This window comes from Stenella coeruleoalba (genome assembly GCF_951394435.1).
Source record: "Stenella coeruleoalba genome assembly, chromosome: 13".
In the NCBI taxonomy this organism is placed as follows: Eukaryota; Metazoa; Chordata; class Mammalia; order Artiodactyla; family Delphinidae; genus Stenella; species Stenella coeruleoalba.
In genome coordinates, this window is record NC_137159.1 from 85287494 (window position 1) to 85301720 (window position 14227).

Genomic DNA, 14227 nt, shown 5'->3' on the forward strand with positions numbered 1-14227 from the left:
GTTGTATTCACTCAACAAATATTTGCGTGGTACCTCTTCTGCACCGGGACTAGGGATGCGGGCTGGACCCCTGGACCCGACCTCGGCAAACACCATGCCAGTGCGCCCAGGTCAGGAGCAGAGGCATCGAGGGAAGCAGGGAAGCCGCGTCCCTCAGACACACATCAGACGTCAGGCGCCATGCTCAGTCCCCTATATTCCATTGTTTCACGTGCTCCTTAGAATATTCTCGCAGGAAAGGTGTGACCATGTCATCACTCGGGTGTGAACACTGAGTCACCAAAGAAGGAACTGCCAGCTCACCCAGACAGCAAGGGCAGAGCCCAGATTCCAAGCCAGCCTCGCCTGCCTCTAAGTCGCCCCTGCACCCCACACCGAGAACCCAGGTATGGCTGCCCATCCTCCTTCAGGGACCCCTTACTTACTGGGCAATTACTTGCTACCACCTTCCGCTACTTGGCAGTCTGGCTGGACATCTGAAGTAAGTCAGAAAAATCAGTGAGGGACACAAAGCAAAGTTCATACCAAAGCGAGGAGGCCTTTCCCAATGCCAGTTTACTCTTGCTTCACTGTCTGCTAGTCGTAAAAATCCAATACTCCCTTAAAAAGCCTTTGTAAACAACAAGTAGAAGAAAGGTCATGACCTTCCCTAGTTGCAAGCTCACTACCATTTGTGACTGAGACAAACATTGAAGCGCTTACATCAGAACTCAAAGAGCATGGGAAACCAGACCTTTCAGAGAAGGGACAACAAAGCACAATATCTCACCAGCGTCTCCAAACCTCCCTTCAGTCACAGCCCAGTGTAATACTGGGGCTCATAATTCCACCACCACTACACTATTATAATAACACTATTACGTGTCACAGCGATTCAAGAAAAGCACATGCACTGTTGGTGGGAATGTAAACTGATGCAGCCACTATGGAGAACAGTATGGAGGCTCCTTAAAAAACTAAAAATAGAACTGCCATAGGACCCAGCAATCCCACTACTGGCATATACCCAGAGAAAACCATAATTCAAAAAGACACATGCAGGGGCTTCCCCGGTGGCGCAGTGGTTGAGAGTCCGCCTGCTGATGCAGGGGACACGGGTTTGTGCCCCGGTCCGGGAGGATCCCACATGCCGCGGAGCGGCTGGGCCCGTGAGCCATGGCCACTGATCCTGCGAGTCCGGAGCCTGTGCTCCGCAACGGGAGAGGCCACAATGGTGAGAGGCCCGCGTACCGCAAAAAAAAAAAAAAAAAAAAAAAAAGACACATGCACCCCAATGTTCACTGCAGCACTATTCACAATAGCCAGGACATGGAAACAACCTAAATGCCCATCGACAGACGAATGGATAAAGAAGATGTGGTACATATATACAATGGAATATTACTCAGCCATAAAAAGGAACAAAATTGGGTCATTTGTAGAGACGTGGATGGATCTAGAGACTGTCATACAGAGTGAAGTACGTCAGAAAGAGAAAAACAAATATCGTATATTCACGCATATTTGTGGAACCTAGAAAAAAGGTACAGATGAACCTGTTTGCAGGGCAGAAATCGAGACACAGATGTAGAGAACAAATGTATGGACACCAAGCGGGGGAAGCGGCAGGGGGTGTGGTGATGGGATGCATTGGGCGATTGGGATTGACATGTATACACTGATGTGTATAAAATTGATGACTAATAAGAACCTGCTGTATAAAAAAATAAATAAAATAAAATTCAAAAATTCAAAAAAAAAAAAAAAAAAGGAAAGCACATAAGCTGTTTCCTAAGCCTCTTCCTCCCCCCGGCAAAATGTCTAATCCATTTCATTATAAGAATGCATGGTTCCTAGGAATGGATGGGCCTAAAATCAGATCCAGCTGCACTTTCCAGTGGTTCTGTGCTTTGAACAAGTCTGCCTCTCTACCAGCCTCATTTTCTGGATCTGCATTTTAGGGTGGTTCAGCCTACATCATGGTGGAGTTGAAAAAATATTGTGCAAGGGAAAGAGGTCGAGAACTTCCCTGGTGGCTCAGTGGTTAGGAGTCTGCCTGTCAATGCAGGGGACATGGGTTCCATCCCTGGTCTGGGAAGATCCCACATGCCGCGGAGCAACTAAGCCCGTGCACCACAACTACTGAGCCTGCGCTCTAGAGCCCGCGAGCCACAACTACTGAGCCCATGTGCCACAACTACTGAGCCCACGTGCCTAGAGCCCGTGCTGTGCAACAAAGAGAAGCCACCGCAATGAGAAGCCCACGCACTGCAATGAAGAGTAATCCCCACTTGCCGCAACTAGAGAAAGCCCGTGCGCAGCAACGAAGACCCAACACAGCCAAAATAAATAAGTAAATAAGTAAATACATTTATGTTAAAAAACAAAAAGAGAAAGAGTCTAGAAGACTACATGGATAAGAGTGTATGCTCAATATATAAATGACAGTTGATCTAAATGGGTAATTCTCACCACTTTAGCAAAACCAGAATATTTCATTCACTAAAGACTCTAAAGATGGCAGTTCCTTTAAAAAATAGAAATCAAGGTAGTCCTCGAAAAGACCCACCTCCTACAGCCTCTCTCAAGAGCACTGAACAGAATGCTAAGACTCCACGTGTCAGTTGCAGCCTGGGTGCCTACGACCCAAGGGCCCTGTATGCCTCTGTCCTATCCAAGCTCCCTGTGACCACGCGGGCCCTGAACTCAGGTTTTCCCCAGATCATCTATGCTTCACCAATGCAGTGATGATGAAGAGAGCTCCAGAGAACCGAGTAAGGATGAGCCTAGTCCTAGCATTGCCTCTGAGGCCTAAGATGGCAGAGGTTTCAGAGGTAAACTCATCAAAACCAACACGGGAGCTTCCCAGAACGAGGGAGGGGCAGAGGAGGAGGGAGGGGGTCACGCCGAGCCTCCATCAGGCCTGCACCTCTTCAGGAGGACGGCACCAGGGTTTGGTGGTGTGCTGAACCCCGACAGCAAGGTCTGTTCACGGTGGGAGGTGACTGGAAAGCGAATGTCCCGTGTGGGGCTGGGGGCAGAGGCTGAGGCAGAGAAACACCGCAGGCTTCAGAGCTACAGAGACACCTGGAATCCCTGCCCTTCCAGGCAGAGCCGCGGACCGGTTACGTGAAGAGTTTGGGCCACAGCCCCCTTGACTACAGAATACAGATGCCCATCTTGCTGGGCTTTTGCAACGGTAAGAAAGAAACTATGCAAAAGCACCTGACACAATTCCCAACACACAGACCAGCTAAGTGAGAGGGACCGCTGTTACCTGCGGTGTGTCTCTCTGGGTGATAGATGCCTTACAGTCATAGGTGAAAAGAAAGTCAGAACCTTAGCAACAAGATCATCATTTTACTTTTTACAATTAAGTTTGTCTACATTGAGTCTCTGGAGGACACTGGAATGCCATAAACTGATAAAATGCTGAAAACTCTCACAGTACTGTGCAGAGAAGTACGTGACGAGAGAAGGTTTACAAAATGCAACCATGAAAGCTGGTGTGAAGCACACACCCGGGGGGCATCTCCGAGTCTGAACGACGCTGTTGAAGAGACGGCACATATCAACAAGCAGTGCGTCACGTCTGCGGAGGACTACCCAGCAGCGTCCGTCCTATGCCACTAGCAGGCCGCTATGCAATTTGCAAAATGACTGTGCTCTGGAAGCATCCGTTTGTTTACTATATAAGAAGAGATGAGGATCTAAGTGTCTGACCAAGCACCCACCGAAAACAAGCCCGGGCTTCTTCCAGATATAAAGCAGACCGTGACTCACAAGCTATGGTTTTCAATCTAATAGCAAAAAGATGTCTTGAAACGAGCACAAAAGTACGCCAGAGAAACCTCAGTCAAAATATACATGACAAAGGCAGACACTGATGTACTGATACTTCCTACCATCATATTAGTTATAGCTCTCTGTAACCAAATGCCTCAGGACCCTGTGTTCATCACTACCTGTGTTAGCCAACTAAATAAACGGGAGGCTCTTAGGAGGTGTTAATCACTCCCATTTTATGGAGGAGAGAACAAAGCTCAGGGAGGTTAAAAACGATCTGTAAGCGTAGGAGCTCGAGCTCAAACCCACGTGTGCCGGACTCCAAAGAGGTGAGGGTTTTGTTTTTCTAAACTCGTGTCTTCTTCCTCCCCAATCAAGAATTCTTTCATAAGCAATCATTTATTACTTATTTTCTGTTACCTCATGAGGTTTTTTTATTTTTCTTTCAGTACAAAGCATTGTATGCATTTTAAAGTGGCGAAGTCTGAGTCAAACTAGACTGTGTCTTTATGTGTCCCTGATGCTTGGATGCCAGGACATTCCATGACATCAAGACCCCAAGGCCCCTGTGGGAAAAGATGCGGGTGCAGATCCTTAAGACGCACTGTGCTGGGGGCTCCAGTGGGGTCCCACCTCAGGGGCGCGGGTGGTCAGGAAGGCATCCCAGAGATGGAAAGCTGGCCGGAGGGACAAGACGTCCCAGCAAAGGAGCGTCTACCACACAAAGGGCAGGAGGAGGGAGGGGGGCTGTTGAGAGCCACAGAATGTTCCAGGCCTTTCGTTTTCCACTCTGTCGTCCAAGTCTTTGAAACCCGGTCCAAAGGCAGAGGCAGCACTGCTGATCTGCTAAGGTACCTCCGCTGTGCCAGAATTTTTCTGCCAAGGAGAAGGGGGCCACGCAGACACCGCTGCCTGATGTAAAGTCTGCAGCAAGCCTGAATTTCATCTGCTTTCTCCCTTGGAGGCCTGCTGGCTACTGATGATGCTAACAGCTGAAAGAAACCTCCAGAAACTGTGCTCAAAGGTGCTTGAGTAGCTTCTGCTTACCAAGATCCACTGTTTACAAACAGTCCATGCAGGCAGGTCCAAACAACTGTGGTGGGACCCCCACGAACAGTGTTCAAACAGCAAGGACCCCGGAATCCCCGCCCTGGGTTGGGATGCCAGCGAACCCGCCTGCCAGATGTGTGACTGGAGCCGGAGCTGTGCCTCTCTGAGCCCCCGTCCTCCACGGTGTGGAATGAGACAAGCCTGGCGGACAGAAAAGGGTGCCTCTACAGTCGGTGCCCCAGGGTCCGCAGTGCTCCGGCATGGTGCCCGCACACGCACCACGTGTTCTGCCCGGCATCCCCTCGGCCTCCATCACTGAGGGTCTGCTTACATTCCTTCCCCATTAGAAGGCAGGCTCTTTGAAAGCAAGAACTGTTTATCTCTCCAGTCCCTGTGCCTGTGAGTGCTGGTAGAATGCAAGGGATTAACAACGCCGCAGGGAAAGGCAGATGCCAACAACTGGGGAGCCGAGCGCTCACACACACGACAAGCCGACACCCGCATGGACACAGACACTCGGCAGCCGTGCAGAGGAGGGGAGACCCAGGGCGGCACGGACCTCAGGTCACTGCCAAAGAGCAGCTGGACGACGTGGCATCCCAGGCATCTCCGCAGGCGGGGAGGGCAAGCCCTTCCTCACAGAGCTGTCCTCAGGGAGGCAGGAGCCGCTGCCTGGCACAGCAGGCATGACAAGGATGCTTCCTGCGTCACCCCCCGCCCCCCGGCCATGCCACCAGGGGCTGGAAACCTGAGCAGGCCACCCAGCCGGCCCCGTGGTGAACGTGCTGGCCGCGACGCTGCTCCAGACTGCAGGAATGGGACTCTACCCAAAGCAGGGGAGTCCAGAGTATGAAGGTTGCTATTGTAAAAGTTTTAGAGGAAAACAAAATGCAGACGTACTTTCTACCAAAAGAAAACCCCCAGAAAACAAAACCCAACTCTCATCTCTGTGCTCTCTTTGTCCTCGGCTCTTGACAGACCACAGGATCTGCTGTCTCCTGGACTAAAGCTCCCCTGAGCTCCGACCCCTCGGCTTTGCTGAAGACCAGGTGCAGCCCCACAGTCAGCCCTGCTCCAGGTAACCGCAGTGCTCTGCTCCCTGGCTGTCCTTGGGCCTTTCTGGGGAGAAGACACCATTCTCTCCTCCGCAGGGAGGGCGCTCTCCTCACCCTCGGGCTTCTAAACGAGCTGCAGGAGATGCCGTGTGTGTAGGACAAGGTCTCTCTTCTCCTAAGCCGCAGAGAAGCAAGTATGAGCGTTTCACCAAACCACACCTGCATCACCAAGAGCTCCCAGGGAAGGCCAGACAGAGCCGGCTGTGGTGGGCAGGGTTAACATGGAAATCAGAGTCAGGGACACAAAGGGGTCCTCTGTTTCATCCACTCAACAGATATTCATTTACTCTGCACCAACAGTCCAGGAGGCCGGCAATGCAGAAGCAACAGATAAACCTTGGGTTGAACTCTTCCTGAAAGTAGAATGAGTGTGTTTCGTGCGCAGTTGTGTGGGATCTGTGTGTTGTGTGCATGTGAATTTAAGAAGGCACGTGAGAGAAGGGGATGCAAGGATATGATGAGTTTGAGGGTCTGAGGGTGTGACAATGGGAGTACATGGGCAACTGCTCAGAATAGGTGGTACCTGAGGGCTAATTCTAACAGAGGGGTACTCTGTTCACCCAGTCTCGTTAGGTTCAGCTGTCTAGATTTTCCAAAGGACTGAAGATTATTCCATCGAATGGAGAAACCAAGACTTTTGTTTGTCTTTTATCTCATGAATAAGAAGGGGCTGGGGAGACCGAGAATGCCCATTTGGGTGTCTTGCCATCAGTGGGGCAGGGTTCCAGGACCCTGACTGCAGCAGGATGCGGATAGGCCTCCTGCAAGAGAACAGGGAGGTCGGCTTTGAGATTCAGAATCAAGTGCACAAAACAAGGAGAGAGAAAGAGGGACCCAAGTGTCCTTCCTGGGTAGGAAGGTACTGAGATCTGGGGGCATGAGAAGGAAGCCCAGTGCCCGTGACCCAGGACATGGCCTGCAAATGCCTCCCAGCAGCCCTTCAGTTCTCTGTTATGTTTGTCAGCAAAGCTGATACCAGGAGTCAGCACTTTCTTCTGCATGGTTAATGCACAGGCATCAGGTTTTAATGCAAAAACCAAATGCACCGGAGTCAAGGCACAGCCAGTGAACGTTCTAGAGCAGCTGGCCCCGTCTTTCTGAGCTGCAGTGTCCCTTTTAGGAGATGGAGAATCCTGCCCACTTGGCAGGGTCTTATGGGAAGTGCGGCCATGTCGCAAGGCACGGGGTAGACCACCGGCAATCAGAGAAGCTGTTCTTTCACCCACAAGGGGAAGTTTTAGAGGGACCCTAAATCCAGACGTAAAAATGAAAACCACACCTGCGGAGCCTGTGAGCAGTGCCCCACCTCGCCGGCCCCAAGAACAGGAGCAATGACGGTCACACAGCCAAGGAGGCCAGAGGGTTCCCTGGGAACACACGTGTCTTCCTTACCCACAAGTCACCGAGAGAGATGCCCTCGCTCTACCTGTGGACAGCGCAGGGTGAGGACATGCCGTCTGCAGCTGCTACCATTTTGTTACCATCGCTGGGAGCCCCAGCTCTGCAGGCTTCCTGGGTCACGGGCAGGATCCTCATGCCACCGGAAGCTCTTAATGCCTACACAAAGGCAGTGCCAGTGGGACTGGCAAGTGACAATGTCCGTGCAGTCTGAGAGCTCAGAGACTAAAGAGTTCCACTTTCCTTCCCTGGACAAGGGCATCAGAGAAGACGGGGAAAGGGACTCGCCCAGGGCCCCCCATTGTTAATGGTGGGGCGGACCCTAGGACTAGTCAACACTTGTGAATTACAGCCAAACTGTGGCTGTCTATGCAAACAATGCCCTGCCGAGAAGCTGGTCTCACTGGAAGATTCATGCACTTTCTAGGCCCAAAGCTTTCTGCTCCTTGCACATCTCTGGCCTCATGTGGGAGATGGATGACCCAAGCTGCCCTGCTCTCTGCACGTCACCATCCAAGCACAGCTGCACATTCACATCTTTCTGGCCTGATGCCCTTCTAGTCCCTGCCAGTTATGTCACTGTGGGAACCCCCCATGACACCCCGTCCTTTGCCTGCCTTTCCTGATGGGGCTCTATCCATCACGCTTTCTTCAAGTGACCCCCTGAAGCCTGCCGGGTGAGTTCCCTTCTCTGTGTCGTCACATACCTCTGTTTATACTGCGATTACAAGTCTTTCCATCCCAATGACAGCAACCCAGACCTCTCTCGCGCCTACACATGGGATCAGGAGAGTAGAGACTGGAAGCTCTCATCTCCCCCAGGTACCCAGGGCACCTGGCACAGGCTGGCGCTTGACAAGGACTGAAGAATGGAAGTGACCAAGCACCCACTTTGTGCAAAGCTGATGGGGATGTTAAGGTGTGCAAGTCAAGGTCCATCTCTTCACATGCTGGATTTCTGGATGAGAAAACATAACTAAGGGAAAGAGTCAGAAGTTCTGGGTCTCGGAAAACAGACATTTCCACCTTCCTGATCCCTGGGGCGTGTTATTTTGAGGGGAGAACCACAAAACCCCACGTCTTTGAGCCTCAAGTCCCCCCAACCTTCGGAACAAGAAGATCCCCTCCAGTGCTGCGAGCTGTCACACTGACCCTGCTTTGTCAGCAGTGAAACACCATAAACGTTCTATGTTATAGGATGCTGCAAGTATAGGGGAGACCACAATGGCCTTGATGGGCTTCATTTTAGCTTAAAATGTCATACATTTTAGCTTCTGGTCCACGGGGCATCTCCCAGGCCACCAGAAACATAGGCTGACGAAATGGAGGTGGGATTGGCTCTCAGTGCAGGATCTTAGTTTAAGGACATGTTTTGACATAAACGTCAACAACCCTTTCTCTCCTCCCAGTACTTTTGCACAGAAACTGATGGTCATACTTGAAGATTTCACATTTTTGCACACAAATGTTTACGTTTATCTCTTTAAGTTTCATTCTCACACTCAGCCAAAACTTGACCTTTTGAGCTACCTGGTGGGCGTCACATCTCCAAACCCCTGGAGCTTAGCATCATACCTGCAATGTGCACGGGGCTGGGAGGGTCCCTCCAGCCACTGAGACCCTTGGACCAGTGCATCCCCCTCCTACCTGTGTCACGCCCCACCGGCCCCGTGCACAGCCTCTCCATGACCTTTGAACTCACCCTAAAGCCACCAGGCCCCCTATAAACAAGGGAAATCCCCCAGAACATGTGTCATGGTCACGCCACGTTAGTACGTGGTAGGCACACACTTCTGGTGCTCGAGGAATCTGGGGAGATGCAGGTTAAATCAACAGCTGTCCCTCGTGTGGGTTCCTCGGGGCTTTCTCTGTGCTCTTGGGCACCCAGAGCGTCCCAGGGGTAAGGGTAGAGAGAGGGACACGGTATGCTGTGTTTAGTAAATCCACTGAAACACACAGATTGTCTGAGTGCATCTTTGAGGACAAGTGTTCCTCAGGACACATGCTTGGGGAAAGCTGCCCAGAGCTCCCTCGAATCCCTGCGGTTCTAAGTCCCAGTTCAGAAGCGAGATGGAGAGGATCTGAGCCTCCACGTGGCAACTCCTTCACACGTCCTTCCTGAACCTTAGGGTAAACTCCGTTCAGCTCCATTATACAGATGAGGCACACAAGGGAAGCTGAGGTCAGAAACAGCCTGCGTTTCAGTGCCCTGACGCCTGACCCCAAACACCAGGCTTTCCCCTTGAGCCCCTTCCTCCTTGAGGTCAATCTACCTCAGACCTAAAGCCCATAATTCTCTAGTAGTGTTTTATTTGAAGAGTGCCCCCTTTCAGCTTTGCACAGTTTTCTCTCTTCACTCTTTCCTACCTTCCCAGGTCTGTCCCCAGGAAGAAGACAATGGCAGTTCTGCTGGCTGGGGGCCCCTGAGGCCTACACAGAGGGGACAGCAGGTGACGGAAGCCCTAGGGGACATGGGCGCCTTCCCCCAGTCTGCGACACGCAGGTGTTTCCTGTGCTTCACGGTGCAGGGAGCTGCGGACACAAGTAAGCCTGCCTCAACATCTTAATTTTTAATAAATGGCTGTGAGAAAACAATCACAGCTGTCACCTGTTTCTCAGCGCTCCCAGCAAACCCCTCTTTGAGAAAACAATGTTATTTTCCTCTGTTCACAGTCCCTGACTTAAATTAAATGTTTGATCTGAATTAGACTTGCCTATTTATTTTCACTACTATGCTCTAGAAATAGAAAACTAAAACAACAATGACAACAAATGAAAGGCTGGGTAAAACCATGCCAGGGTGAATGGGCGACCTCACAGTGGAAGAAAAGAAGTCGTGGGCCCGTGAGGCCCTCCCCACACGACGCAGGCAGGGGACACGAGTGGCAGCAAGCTCGCCTACAGGCACATCTGCAGAGGAGAATCGAGCCAATTGGTTGAGATTGCGGAAAACGCCCCTTCAGGCAAGAGGGGGCAATTCTTGCATAAAGAGAACCCTTTGATCCATCCCCACGCTGGACCATCTCATCCTCCAGAAATGAAAACAAGCCCAATTCTCTGTGTTCATTGGCTGCACGTCTGTCTTTCCACCCACCTCCCCCCAGGGCTCTCTCCCTCCCATCCTTCCCCAGCTCAGAAAAAGCCCAAAGCAACTTCCGGTGGTCCAGGTTGAAGTTACTTTCCTGGGGCTTTAATGAGGCACATTTCTCGGCTGCTAAGCACACGGCTGAGGCTGACTCTGTGCGGTTCAACCCAGCTGCCTCTCCCGATTATCTATCGTGGGCCCCGCTGCAAACCAGGCATTTGGGGGCAGAACCGTGCCCTCAGGAAGCCAGTGTCTAACATAAATGGAAGTCAGAGACCCAGACTTAAACGATTGAAAGCTCCGTCTCATCCGTAAAATGCAGATGATGCTATTGAATGCACATAGGTCCCAAACAGACAAGGTCTGTAAAACAGAGGCAAACAGAATAAGGTCTGTAAAATAGGGGCAGGAAGAAAGAAGTCTCTGAAAATCAGGAGGAGGCTGTCGGGGACAGAACCCAGTCCAGACGTCTGAACCATACATGGGAAGGCCGTCCCTACAGTCCATTTATAACAGTAGTCAAATTCAGAAACTTTTTTAGTTTTTCACAGTTTAAAGGAAAATTGTTTTTTCCGGACTTTTCTTTTCTTTTTTTTTTTTTTTTTTTTTTTGTATTTCTTGAATGGGAAGAAAAACCAAGCAAAATTAAACGAGACAAACTCAAAACAAACCCTACACCCTCATGTTTCTCTTCTGATAGGTAAAATGCTGGGTCTGAGAGAGGCCTGATGGGAACAGAAGCCCCTACAGGCATTAAGAGCAGGCCATTTGGCCCACGGTGACGCTGGCTGCATCTTCAGGAAATTCAAATGTGATTTCAAGATGCAGCCTCTCCGGCTTAGCACTAAAGCAGTGACGGCTGACACGGAGAGCTGACTGTTCTACCGTACGCACTCACCAGGCCAGCACCCCTGCAATCTCAGTCATGTCACTGTTCAATTAAATTTAAAGGGAGCTGTGGTGAAGCTTTGCCTTTCCAGAAAGGAGCGCACACGCCATGCTCAGGGTTTCTCAACTGCGTTCCCAGCTCCTAAGATTCTGTTTAACTGATTACTTTTGCACCACGAGCGCCTGCAATCGAACCTGCTTGGGGAGCCTGACTGATTTGGAGGAGAATCCCTCCGATAACTGGGTAAAAGTGAGGGCAAAGGGCTGCACGGTGTCTCCAAAAACAAAAGTGAAAAAGGCTCATCCTGAAATTCTTTTAAACTGGCGTTTTCTGCAAGACCCACCAGGGTACAGAAGATGCATTGGCACTGGGCAATGGTCGTCATCTTCTCCACTGGGTACTCCCCGAGACACAGCTTGCAGGACACCAGCGGGTCCAGGGCCAGGTCCCAGGTGGGCCGGCACCGTGCTGTGGTCATGGCAGATTAGTCTGAAACGAGAGAAGCACAAGCCATCAGACACCTGTGGCCTCCACCAGAACTGAGGCAGGGGTCACTCCTGGCTGAAACTGGGGCTCTGGGGGGTGGCCAAGTGAACACTGAGGGGCCCGGGGTTTTAGAGTCCTCGTCTGGGTCCTCTGAGAAGTTTTAGCCAGAGGTCCCCGATCTGAACCTGTGGGTGATTCCCTTCCCGTATTGATGGTAATATTCAAAACGGCGAGTGATCTACCCATCGGCATCCTTCCCTCCACCCCTCCGATGGGTACTGAGGAAGACACCATCCACTAAACGAAGCACCCAGCTCAGGAGGGCAGAACCTTAGCAACCCGGCAAAGGAAGCTTTTGTTAAAATAGTTACTAATCAGATCAAAGTGTTCTCCAGTCTCTGCTGTAGGGATATCCCAGGGAAACCAGTTGGTGGAGTTCTGGCCTCTCTGTGCCCTCCCAGTAGAATGGTCCTTCCACACTGGTTTCTGTCCTCACCACCCAGGTGTCACCTGACCTTCCAGAAGCAGCTCAAGCACCGCTGCCTCCGAAGTCCTGGAAGACTGTCTAAAATTTAAGTTTCAGGGAGGCAAGGCCCTTTGGCAGATTTGTTCATTTATGTGGGTCAAGTGCGTCCAACAGTGCCCGGTATGTGACAGACACTTTACAATCATCCACGGAACAGTCCTCACTTCCCCACCCTCCCCAACATTCTCTGTGCACATCCACCTCTGGTCTGTGTTCCCCTGATAACAGGCATCTTCCTATTGCTATGTTACACACCGATTTCCACTGCTTACTGCTCGAGGGAAACAGAGAAGGTGTGAGTGTCCAGCTCTTAGCTCGGCTCTGACCCACGGTGGCCTCAATAATTTCCTGTTGATTGACTGAATTCTTGCATCCAGGGAAATGGCTCCCTGCTCCTAGCATACCCCCTGCGACTTGATTTAAGCCTTACAACACTTATTTTGCACCTGTGGTGGGTAAGTATGTGCTTTATTCTACCAGCAGCCCCTTGCCCCCCAAACTCAGAACTGAGAAAGGTTCAGTTAAAATTTCAGATAAAATCCACGGCCATCCAAACTCTCACTATCTGCTATCCAAATCTCAGGATCTAAACTGATTTAGAGAATTTGGTATCCTTCCCTACTGAACCCCTAACCTCACTCTCTAAACTGAGGCATGAAAAGATTTGGATGGCAAGACACACCTACATTCCCCCCGAGTTTGTGAGGCCACGAAAAGAGGGTTTGTCTTGTTCAACTCCACATGTACAGCAGAAGACTGTACGCATAACGACCAAGGTACACACATGAAGGGAAAGAAAACAAGACAAAGCAACACCAACCAACACCCAGAACGTACACAAAACGGCTCTCGGATCCTGGAAAGTCTCAAAGATGCGTGAGACAGAGCTCCCCACCTTAGGGTCTTCGGATTCAACCCAGGAACATCCTTTGCCAAATAAAAAGCTAATTGATAACACAAGGCAGAGTGTAGGATTATGTGTGAAATCAGTGCTCAAGGCACTCGGGAAAACTGGAAATCAGCCTGGGCTAGAATCTTCCGGATAGAACTTCGCAGGGGAGATAAGGCTTGAGTTTTAAGGGGAGGTTACATTTCATACAGGTGAAAAGGGGGTGGATATCAAAATAAGAGAGAGAGGTAACCCAGCATCTTTCACCAGGCAACAGGGTGTGGAGGCAACACCATAGGGGCAGAAGGAACTCTGCTCCTCCAGGGCAAACAGAACACCCCGATCTAGTAGGGTGCTGGCTTACTTGGCCACTGTCAGCCTCAGTCTGCTCATGCGTGTGATGGGGCCACAACCTCCGTCTCCCAGGGCTGGTGCAGGATTAGCAGAGATCATATGAAGGACCTGACACACATGGCAACGCTCAGTAAACCCTCGTCCCTTCCCCTGGGATGCCTCATTTGGCCATAGTTTATCCACCTGTGAGAAGGCCTCTGATGATACCAGCCAGGGGCTGGGTGTGCAAGTTATTTCTGGGGTCAGGGAGCTGTCATGATACTTTTTTTTAGAAAAAAATTATATCCATTTCTCGTGTTTTGACAGTCACAGCTCACCGGGTATCACTAAGCAAATATTTACTTAGGACGAACCACTGTGGGTTCTACGCAGGGCGCTGGGGGCGGGGAAGGCACGTGTGAGCTGGGGAAGAGACTCTGCGATGGTCTTGGGAAGGCACAGAGGAGGTAAGACACGGTGACACACGACCCAGGTGCATGAGTGATGTCAGGGTGGCAGAGCAGCGGAGGAGACCCTGACCTATAAGAGCTCAAGCAAGTGAGGGGAGTTACTGAATTCCGGCGGGAATCGGCATTAGGAGTGAGGGCGGGAAATCCGAGGTCGGGGCAGGGAATGGACAGCAGCCTCCTCCCAGGACAGTTAGTATCTGTGGGCGACTTAGTCTAAAGTA

The 14227-nt window shown here is 51.0% G+C and overlaps 1 protein-coding gene across 6 annotated transcripts in view; it reads right to left on the reverse strand.

The window, feature by feature from the left end:
- Positions 1-14227, reverse strand: part of RNF144A (ring finger protein 144A) — a 115853-nt gene that overhangs the window by 28020 nt on the left and 73606 nt on the right. For all 6 annotated transcript variants that reach the window (XM_079940112.1, XM_079940111.1, XM_079940113.1 and 3 more), the window contains one exon: positions 11646-11791. In XM_079940112.1, coding sequence (XP_079796238.1) covers positions 11646-11780 — 135 coding nt within the window. In that variant the 5' untranslated portion in view covers positions 11781-11791. The remainder of the gene's footprint in view (positions 1-11645; positions 11792-14227) is intronic.